General features: G+C 43.6%; 1 protein-coding gene across 2 annotated transcripts in view; it reads right to left on the bottom strand.

The window, feature by feature from the left end:
* FAM89A (family with sequence similarity 89 member A) overlaps nucleotides 1-5,261 on the bottom strand; it is a 17,913-nt gene extending 12,652 nt beyond the window's left edge. The window contains exons 1-2 of one of the 2 annotated variants that reach the window (XR_003572758.1): nucleotides 4,923-5,261; nucleotides 567-994 (exon numbers count right to left, since the gene is read on the bottom strand). Coding sequence is in view for 1 of the 2 variants with exons in the window: in XM_027897536.1 (XP_027753337.1) it covers nucleotides 836-994; nucleotides 4,923-5,177 (414 nt within the window). In the remaining variant the exon portion in view is untranslated. Of the gene's footprint in view, nucleotides 1-107; nucleotides 995-4,922 lie in introns of those variants that run through there. The other variant, XM_027897536.1, reaches the window with a different exon arrangement.
* Nucleotides 5,262-10,768: the final 5,507 nt, after the last annotated feature.

The following is a 10,768-nucleotide window of genomic DNA, read 5'->3' as shown; positions in this document are numbered from 1 at the left end:
TAGTGGCAGACAGACTATGTTTGAATCTGTGCTTTTACTATGAAGTACAGTAAAAGCTAAGCAAACCATTTCAGAACAGTGTTTAGCAGGTCAAAGAGCTATGCAGATGCAAGATATCCAGAGAATAGTATAAAAGTTAACGCCAAGTGGCAGTACCAAGAAAGTGAATTAGATCAACAGAAAAAAAAACCCCTGCTGATAACATTCACTATCACATGTACAGCTTGTAAGCTAGGAATAAATTAGCCTAAGGAGGAAAAAAAAATTCAAACTGTGTAAACAATCCACCCAGTACAAAACTGGATGCAGCCGGCAAGAGCAGAACTAGCTTAGTAGTGCTGAGGATGTGCGTGCATTCAGATGCCTGTTCAAAATGCATTTATCAATATCACTGACCACCCCCCCCAAAAAAAAAAACCAAAAAACACCACCTATAGCTATTTACACCACAGCAGAGGCTTCCCTCCCCCCTTACAAAGTTATTACAACTCGGGAAGTCACTGTTGTCTTCTACAACTAAAATTCCAGTTATAAGCTACCAATGTTTGTAAGTTGAAAACACCCACCTTGTAAATTAAATTGAAAACTCTTGTCAAGCATGTCTGAGGACTCTTCAAAAGTTAAGAGTACAGCACTTTCCTCAAGTGGTATTTGCATGAGTAACTTGTACTGACAGCCTGTTAAAATAAGTGAATTTAACAAAACTTGGGGTAGATGGGTATTCCTCCTCGGGAAGAGGGATCCAGATTCCAGTTGTTCTTGCTGAGGTGTGTTACAGGGAAAGAAGGACAAAAGAACCTTAGTTCAGTCAGCCTGGAGGTCAATCTGTCTGCTTCTAGAAGTATTCCTCCTCTTCATCAAAAAATCCATTTTCCAGGGCATACGAGCAGTCTGCATTAGAGTCAGCTTGGCAGGCACCTTTGTATTCTTGAATTGATTCATACAGAGAGTACAGCTGACACAGCAGTGACATATCCAGCTGCCGAAGGCCAACCTGAAGGGGGAAGAATTCAAACAAATAAACAAACAATCATTATTACAATTGTTTTTCCTACTGGCAGTGTAACGCTATATATCTTTTGTTGCTAAACAAGAGGTTCAAGCTTCTTTCCACCTTGAACAGTTATGAAATATGGAAGTAAAATTCATTTTCTAAGGTGACAGATGCCCCATGGGATAAACTGGACAAAAGAACAAAGAACAATGTGATGCAATAATGCAGAACATATGCAAAGCGTTCTTCAAAATGTTGCTGTATCACAACACCATGCTTATCTTCCAATAAGCAATTCCCTTCTATCAGCAGAATTACAGATAAACAAACAAAGTCTATATTCATCATTATGCAGGAGAGGTATTTTTCCAGAAATGCTTTGACACCATCTCTCTCTCACATATCACAGGCACTCTGTTTTAGTTTGAAATGGCCAGGAGTAGAAGTTTTAAATAGAACTCTGGTTTTCCACTTCCTGGTTAAATATTTCTACTCTAACTTTCTTTTCTCTATTGACATACATAGGCCAGGTATGTCTAGTGCAACACAGCACACTACTTGTAAGCAGCAAAACTAAAGCAAAAGTGAGACAAGGACATATGTTGTAGACTGCAAATCTTCAGAGTATTTTTCACATGCCACTGAAGCATAGGCTTGATTTACATTTAAGCACCTAATATTTTGGTCCTCAAACTTCTCAAGTATTAGTTCCACCGCCAATTAAACATTTGGAGCACCATGAAAAAAAATGGTTACCTTGTATCTTTATGTCAGCTACAAAACCAGTATGTTGCACTGCAAAGGGAAACAAAGCCAATCATTTAACTCAATGCAGTCTCGCTCTGTGGCAACAAAATGAGGAGTTCACTTGATACTGTCACCTATCCAAGTCAGGTCAAATTAAATCTAGGTTTTGTCTTGCAGTAAATTAAAGCCACTACCCAATTTAACATTTTCAAGAAACAGCCATTTCTGCCCATTTTTCAAGTGTTAAGCTGACAGTCTCTTCCTAGTGAGCCTCAGTTTCATCAAATAAGGTTTTTGCCACAACTCATGTTAAGAGGAGAAACAAATAATGTTAATAGCCTTTACTGCAGCCCGAACACCAGAATCTGTTTTATCCAGAATGATAATCTCTCAAAAATCTCTCCTTGAATGTCTAAATTCTAAGGACAGATACACTCAGTACACAAGAAAACCACAAGGAGCTCGCATGACGATCTTCCTTTGACATTGCTGAACTATCCTAACAGCTCCTTTTTATGAAGGTGGGAGGGGGAAAAAAAAATTCCCATACACCACAATGCCACTCCAACTCAGAAAAGGAGGATACAGCATCTTTCAGGAACAGCACAAATTACTTGGTGAGGTCATGAAGCCAAAATGTGAAATCCTGCACAGACTAACCATGAGGACTTCAGGACAGGACATGGAACACCCTGCTAGCTGCCAAGATGTTAAAGATAAGCCTTTCTACCACCTCAGATCTACACTATTTTTCTTACTCATCTTTATTTGCCTTTGTAACCTAAACAAACTGCTCACCTCAGGTAAGAAAGGATGCTGTGAAACTGGCCTTAACACTATGACATATGAACATGAGACCCACCAGACAGACTTGCCTCAGAGCTAAATGTTTGATGGACAAAACAGCAGTGAAGAACTGTTCACGGAGCAATTAGGAGTGAGTTGAGCCAAAAAAACTCAACCTGGAGACAGACAACCTTTGTCTCCCAGGAAAAATTGGAGCATTTCCACCAGCAGCATTCCTGTTTCAGCCCCATAAAGGACTTCAGCACTTTCTGTTAAGTTCAGTTCTACTGATTGCAAAGCACAAACTTCAAGGCAGAAATTGCTCAGCAGAATTAACATAACAGGCCTTAACACCAAATGGTTATGTTTAATATCTTATTTTTCTGTTGTTGCCACTAGCGTCAACGAAACAAGAAGTCCACTGAGAAAAATGTAGGCTTTAGCTCTTCACAGCTTTCAAGTGTGATCCCTGAGGTAGCAAAAGCCGGACAAAATTATAGCACTAGCCCAAAGTTTTTAACACCAACCAATTTGCATTCCTGAGTCACAGTCCTGAAGTGACCACTCCTTTCCTTCCCCTCTCTCCAAAGCATCCAAGTCCATCACTTTGTCAACTTAAAAACTTATACACACAGTTACTTGGTTGATCGTGCTGGAAAGATGCTGCTATGCATTTCTTCCTCATGAATTTAAAGCAAATTCGTTACTCAATAGAAATCCTATCTTTGACTGCTGCAAGAAAGTATGTTCAATATTAGTAAAAAAGTGCTATTACCTTCTTGATGAAAGGCAACATATTAGTACTCAGGAGTCTTTCTAATTTGTACAGGCCATAAAAAGTCTTGAAAGTCTTTGATGTGTTCAGAAGTAATTTTTTTCGTCAGAAGTGTTTTATCAAATTATCATCAAGGATAACAGAGTATTAAAGGGGACGTTTAAAGGGGAAGTCTAATTGTCAAGTGACTTTGAGAAGCATCTCATTTGATTTCCCATTAGGAAAAAAAATAGATTAGACTTTTATAATGAGTTATCTTTGCTTTTTTGGAAAGGTTTAAGACGACTAAGACCATATGTCCTCATTTCCCCCTACAGCACTGCAGAAGAAAGCCCCAGCAGTCGATACTAACCCGTCCTTCCTGAGCTTCAACGCAAACAGGCAATTCTAATACGCAGTTCTAAGAATTATCTCTAACCGTATTTAAACTACTTGTTGAAACACTGGTGGCAGACTAAGATCTCAGCATACTATACTGTCACTCTAAATCCACAAAAGGGACTTTCAACAGAGCTTCTTGTCTTCAAACACCATTTTAGCCTGAGAAAAACAGTTTTGAACCATGCAGATTTTCAGCAACATCATATTTCATATGCTTCACAGAATCACGGATTGTTAGGGTTGAAAGGGATGTCTGGAGATCATCTAGCCCAAGCCCCTGCCAAAGCAGGGTCACCTAGAGCAAGTGACACAGGAATGTGTCCAGATGGGTTTTGAATGTCTCCAGACAGGGAGAACCCATGACCTCCCTGGGCAGCCCCAATGTAAAGTTCTTCCTGATGCTAAGGTCAAACTTCTTATGCTTTAGTTTATGGGCATTGCTCCTCATCCTGTCACTGGGCACCACCGAGAAGAGTCTGGCACCATCCTCTTAACACACTCCTTTGAGATATTTATATGCATCATTGAGATCCCCTCTCAGTTTTCTCTGTTCTAGACCAAACAGGCCCAGCTCCCACACTCTTTTCTCATAAGAGAGATGCTCTAGCCCCCTGATCATCTCTGTGGCCCTCCGCTGGACCTTCTCCAGCAGCTCCTTGCCTTTCTTGTACTGATTCTTCAGAATCCTCAGCGCGCAAGGCATAGGCTATTATTAGTCATTACATCTGCAGCTTGCACCAACAAAGCACCAACACCCAATTAGTGTTTAATCAAAAGGTGTGCCAGGTCGCCTGGAAGAATTTCACTGTTAATAACGCCGCGCTGCAGGATCAAAACAGAGTCCTGAAGAAAACTACACCTAATCACAGCCACTCGGGCTGATCGAATCAGTGCCGAGACTTGGGGTTTTTTTGTTTTTGTTTTTGTTTTTTTTTTTAAACGATAGCCTTGTAGCGTGGATGCCAGATCCCGGTGGATGCCGGATACCGATGGGATGCCGGGTCCCGGTGTGTGCCGCGACAAGCGGCTCTCCATCTGCAGCCGGGGCGGCCCCACCGCCCCCGGCCCCGACCCCGTTTCGCGGCGCCCGCGGCGGCCGCCCGGGCTACGCGGGGCTGCCCCAGCCCACCGGGGCCGGGGCGCCCTTCCGGCCCCGGGGAGGTGGCGGCGCCCCCCGCCGCCGCTCGCCACGTCCGCCGCCGCCGCCACCGCCGCCCCGCCGAGACCCGCCCCGCTCACCATCTCCTTGCGGAGCAGGGCCAGCGCCGCGTCCAGGTTGGGAGGCTTGGGCGGGCGCGGCGAGCCCCGGCCGCCGCCGCTCAGCTCGTCCTGGATGCGGGACTTCTGCGCGTAGAGCCGCTCCAGGTCCCGCCAGCGCCCGCCCTGGCCGCCGCCGCCGCCCGAGGACGAGGAGTTGAGCAGCCCGCTCAGGCTCTTGGGCAGCGGCGGCAGCCCCGCGCCGCCCCCGGGCCCCAGCAGCCCCGGACCGCTCATGCTGCGGCGGCGGCCACCGACGGAAAGACCAGCCCCGGCCCCGCCGCGGGAGGCGCCGCCCGGAGCCCGCCCCGCCTCCGGGCCGGGCGGGGGCGGGGGAGCCGAGCGGGGCCGGCGGAGGGAGGGAGGGACGGAGCGGAGCGGGAGCGATGGGGGTCTCGGGACGCAGGTGGTCGGCGTGCTCGGGCTCCGGGCTTTAGGCTCGGGCTCGGCAGTCGCAGCGCGGTGGCTTTGTCTGGGCCGAGGCGAGTCCCTTCGGGCTGGTCCTCAGCCTGTGCCCCGCAGAAACACCCCCGCAGTGTCTGCCCCGGGGTCACGGGAGGCAGAAGGGCCCTGCGGGAGCTGGGCTGAGCCTCCGGGCTCGACCCCGGGGGCTGGGGGAGGGATGGAACGCAGTGAAAGCAAACATGAAAGCAGATTAACTGCTGCAGGCGGAGGGTGGCTATTTCTTCTGTGGCGGTGGTGTTACATCAGTTGCTTGATAACGCGAGAGTGCTCTCCCCTTCCGTCAAGGTGTTTCTTTCTGTCCTGTTTTGGGTTGGGATGGAGTTAATTCCCTCTCAGTAGCTGTTACAGTGCTGTGTTTTTCATTCAGAATGGGAGTGATGTTGATAACACACTGATGTTTTGGTTTTTGCTAAGTCGTGTTTATTCTACGTTAAGGATTTTGTGTGTGTGCGTCTGTTTGTGTATGTGTGTGTCTGTTTGTGTATGTGTGTGTCTCATGCTCTGCCAGTGACAAGGTACACAAAAGAAGTCGGGAGGGAGCATAGCCGGGACAGATGACCTGAGCTGGCCAAAGGGATATTCACCTTTGTTATTTTGTAATTTGTTTTCCATTATTAAACTGTTTTTATCTCAACCTACCAATTCTACTTCTGATTCTTATACCCATTCCACCGGGCTAGGGGGGAAGGAGAGTGGGGTTGAGTGAGCAGCTGCGCAGTGCCTAATTTCCAGCTGGGCTTGAACCGTGTCACCTTCACATCCCTGCAGCCAAGTTTTGTACCAAGTGTTTTATTTCCAAGCGCTACAGCTACTCAAACCTCGCTCTACCTGCTCCGTGAGTCAAATTTCTCAATCTGTGTTAGCTCACAGTCTGTGTTCCAGGTTTATTCACAGAACAGTTTATTGCTCTGCTATTAAGAAAATACCCAGCTGCTTTCCTAAGAAGCTGATGAAAACGGGAGTCGTGCTGCAGGAGTGGGGCGTGAGGGGGGCTGTGGCACAGGAGACCCCAAAACTGCCAGTGCAGCCACAGCTCTGTTACCACAGCAATACAATCCTCAATATGCCAACTCTGGTTTTGTGCCTTTTATGTTTCCACACTTTTTCCTTGACATATTTGTATCTCTGGAGTCTCTTGAAAAAATCAGGGCAGTTTTGGATTATTCAAAATTCAAACCAAAGCAGAGTATAAAATTGGAGTTCTGGGAATGTGCTGCCATTGCAAAGCCTGATTCTTTAAAGTTGCATTCCTATTGCCACGGCCCTGCTTTGTTTATGGGGTTTTCTCTTCAAGAAATTACCAGATATAGTGATTTTGAGTTAAGCCTCTACATATTTTCAGTTTTGTTCCTGGAATTGCATGACTTTTTCATGGTTTAAATGTCATCAGACTCAGTGACAATTGTTTTCAAACTGCTTACTGTGGAAGAAGCTTTTGCCAATCTTTGTTCATGTTTACACACCATTTAGGGATTGATTTTTCAGACAACCTGATGTGCTTTTTATTGCACTGGATTGAAGAAGACTTTTTTTCCCCCTGTTAGTCATGATGCCACTTCTGCCCAGGTTAATTGTGAAAAATAAAATTGCGCTGAAAGCTTTTTTGAAACTAAAGGCATTTTAAACCATCCCTATTGTAGATTAACAGTGTCAACAAACCCCTCATCCTTCCAGGCCAAGGGTGCCTGACTGCAAAAATACAGATTTGGTTTGCTAAGGAAGTAGGCACTGTATTATGTTCCTGCTTATTAGCAAATATATTTATTTGTTCCCCTTCCAATCCCCCCCATTTTTTTTCCACGATGACAGCTATTTGGAAAAGCTTGTGAGTATTCTTATTTTATCTAGACCATCTTATTTTTTTTTTAGTTTGCCTGATCTCATGAAATTCTGAGTGCGTTTTCTTCATATTTGGGTCTTTTAGGTGCTTTGTCGCCACATCTTTACTATTGCAGAAGTCTTTATGCTGTCTTACTGCTTAACTTTGTAATCTGAAAAATAAAAAAAAAAAAATACTTTGTGGGTTTTCAGTGACCCTTCTCTCACTTGGCTACATTATCTAGCCTTCATTCATATTAAATTCATAACTACTCTTTAAAATCTGAATCTACTGCTTTATTTAGTCTGACCTAGTTATAACATCGTGATAATGGAAGCTGGAGTCTTTTGCAGTTATGTCCTTTGGTTATGGAGTAAGGTTTGTTAGCTGTATAAACCTCTTGGCCTTTGTTGGTTCCTAGAATTGAATCACAGAAATGTGTTACTTGTCTAAACTGATCTTTGCTAAGGACATTACCTAAAAAAACCCTACATTAAAAATACATGTAGTTATGTCATAAAGAATTAGGAAGCAGCAGAAGAGCAGTGTTCCATACCATTTCTGTAAGGAAATGCATCATGTCATATTTTTAATTTACATGTTCATATGTGATGTTTTTCCTCATTCATTAGGAGGTTACACAATGCCTGTGTATCATTTGTGCATCATTTACTAACATTCCCCTTTTAAAATGTGGTGATCTATATGCATTATAGTGTACCTTGAACTGACACATTAAGACTGTTCCCTACAGCCTTTTCTCTGATGCTTTCGCTTCTCGTAACTGACTTATCCATAAATGTTAATGGAATTCTTCTTTATGACAGCACTGTGATAGAAGGTGGTATTGTTACCCACACTGGGACAAGGACAATGGAAAGCTAAAGGTAGGTCATGCTAAAAAAACATCTACTAATTTTGAGTGGCTGGTTCATTCCTAAGGATGATTTTTCCACTTGACACAACTGACAGAAGGACATGTGCTTCTGCTTCAAGCTACTCTGCACAGAGCAGCACCTTTGCTTAAAGCTACCTTCATTAGTGGTTTACAGTAAGACTCCAGATATTGCAGCAATTTTGTCAGCTGTGCATCAGGGATATCATAAGACTTGCTAAACAAGATACACCAGAGCTCATCTGTCTACGTCCTTTTTATGTTTGCAAGATGTCTCTCACTGGGTTAACTTAAAGTCATGATTGCTTGTCAAGGACGGGTCAGGATCCAGATATCACAAACTGAGCATAAGTAAGACAAATTAATAATTACTGACACATGCTTTACTCTTCCATTTGCTCCTCTAGTCAAAGTGCCTGAACATTCTGTTTCTCGTGAGGTCTATGGTTATAATCACTAATGTGGAGGAACAGAGATCAGGCTGTTCTGTGGCTCTCTAGGACTCATAGAATCATAAAATATCCTGAGTTTGAAGGGACCCACAAGGATCATCAAGTCTGATGTGAAACTCAACCCTTTGGCTAAAGAGAATTTAGAAGATGCTGACTTCAATTGGAACCTGATATATGACACCGTACAGTGGCATATCCAAACAGAAATCAGGTTTTCAGCTGAAGATCAGTCAGTTCTTAGGCATCATTTTTCATCAATTTTAAATAAAAATGGTCGAGTCCTAATTGTGGCACTATTTTTCTCCAGGTATATTTCCATATCAATGCCTAAAAGGTGAAACTCCAGTATATTCTAACACATATCACAGGGGCTCCCAGCTAGGTCCCTAGCAAAGTGGTATCCTTAGATCTAGAACAGAGATCCTCCTATTTAAGCTACCTGAGTAAACAGGAGCAGTAGTGGGCTCTTACCTTTTTTATGTCTGCTACCTCATAGATACCCAAAAAAGACACCTCAGCCTTTGCAGGGTTCAGAACAAACTGCTAGAAACACAGAAGTATGGAGATTTGGGGGTCGAGGCTTGAGTTTAAAGTTCTTGATGAAATGTATTCCTGTGGTTACAAACCCACTTGCTCTCCCAGCCTGTTGTTATTAACCTTGTCCTTGTCTTTGTGTCCTGGCATGGACCCTGTCCCAAAGCAATGTCCCCTACCTATGGCCTCTGATGCCATAGTTCCTATCCCTGCCTTTTCTCACTGCAGCTGCCACCCACACATGCTAGAGCTGTATGCCTCTGGAGAGGGACCCTGGACAAAGTAATCCCTGGAACTTTATACTCCCTCAGTCTGTGCACCTGCTCTTCATGCGCCTTTCACACGCCTCTTGGTCCAAATTTATGGTCTGGAGTCTTCTAACACTTCATTGGATTCTTTCTTCATGCTCATGTGGGCAGACCAATCATTTTTCTTATCTTGGGGCCCTCCAGGGTCTCAGCCCTTATCTGAAGATATCCAGTCTTTCTCTATTTACTCCTCTGCTTAGTCATTCATGTTAACAAAGGCAGTTCGTTTAGAGCTCATCTATGCTAATTTTTCCTCAGCTTCTCTGCCATATCTAATGCTGCCCTTTAGCCCTCTGCAATGAAGTCAAACTGCTAATTCTTCCTTTTTCATGAAGAAACAGAAAACCCCAAATTTTGACAGCAGGAGAGAAAGAGTCTAGGACATCGGGGGTAGGTATGACAGAAAAGTGATTAGGACTAGGCAAAGCAAGGGCAATAGATTCAGCAGGAATCAGAGGTTACACAGAGGGACTGATCTATAGAGTTAGTGTGTGTGAGTAACAGCTTCATCACTGATGGCATCTTCCAACCAGTAATAAGGCACATGCAGGGTGTTTTGGTTTTGTTTGTTTGTTTGGGTTTTTTTGGTTTGTTTTTGTTTGGTTGGGGTTTTTTTGCAAGTAGCAGCCACTCAAAGAAGAGCTCTGTTTCCTCTCTCCTTTTCTCAGTGAGCACGGTATGGATTTTTGAACTAATTTATGCCCAGCAATTAAAGCAGTGAGGAGTAGTATGGAAATCTGAAGAGCGTGTGCATGTGTCAAATAGGCAGTTACATGTCCATAATGACAAGTGATCTAATTCTCCTCTCTCACTATATTTTTTTTTACACCGCCATAAGGTGCAAGTGCTGCTGGTTTGAGTTGTTAAGGGGAAAGGAAGACTCAAAGTCTGTACTTTCATATCAAAAATTATCACAAGGATCGTGCTTAGAAGAAATAAGGACTTCATTTGAAAGTAAAGTTGATAGGACCTCCAGTTAAGGTAACCAAACCCTTATTTTGCTGATGATGCCAAAACATGGCTTGTTCATGTCTTTATTTAACATTACATCAAGTTATAAATCTTCTCCACAGTACATCACTCAGTGCACTGCAACACTGGTTTTAAAATCTCTTTATTCTATTCTCTCACTTTATTAAATCAGATGTCACGGTATCAGTCTTTTTTCCCCCCTACCTCTCCAGCCTCATAGATTCTTCCCTTATGTGAAATCCAGAAAAAGGAGTCATTTAGACCACGTCAAATTCATATTCCTATAATGTGTCCTTGTCTTCAGGATTGCTGTTGTAATTAAGAAAGCAAGCCATTTTAGTATTTTTTATCAAGTGGTAAAAGCAAATCCCTTGAAATGAAAT

The sequence above is a fragment of the Empidonax traillii genome, unplaced genomic scaffold (genome assembly GCF_003031625.1).
Source record: "Empidonax traillii isolate 1590-97213 ecotype Southwest subspecies unplaced genomic scaffold, ASM303162v1 scaffold547:size421747, whole genome shotgun sequence".
NCBI classification, from domain to species: Eukaryota; Metazoa; Chordata; class Aves; order Passeriformes; family Tyrannidae; genus Empidonax; species Empidonax traillii.
Note: the sequence above shows the minus strand (reverse complement) of the source record. Positions and strands in the feature narration are given on the sequence as shown.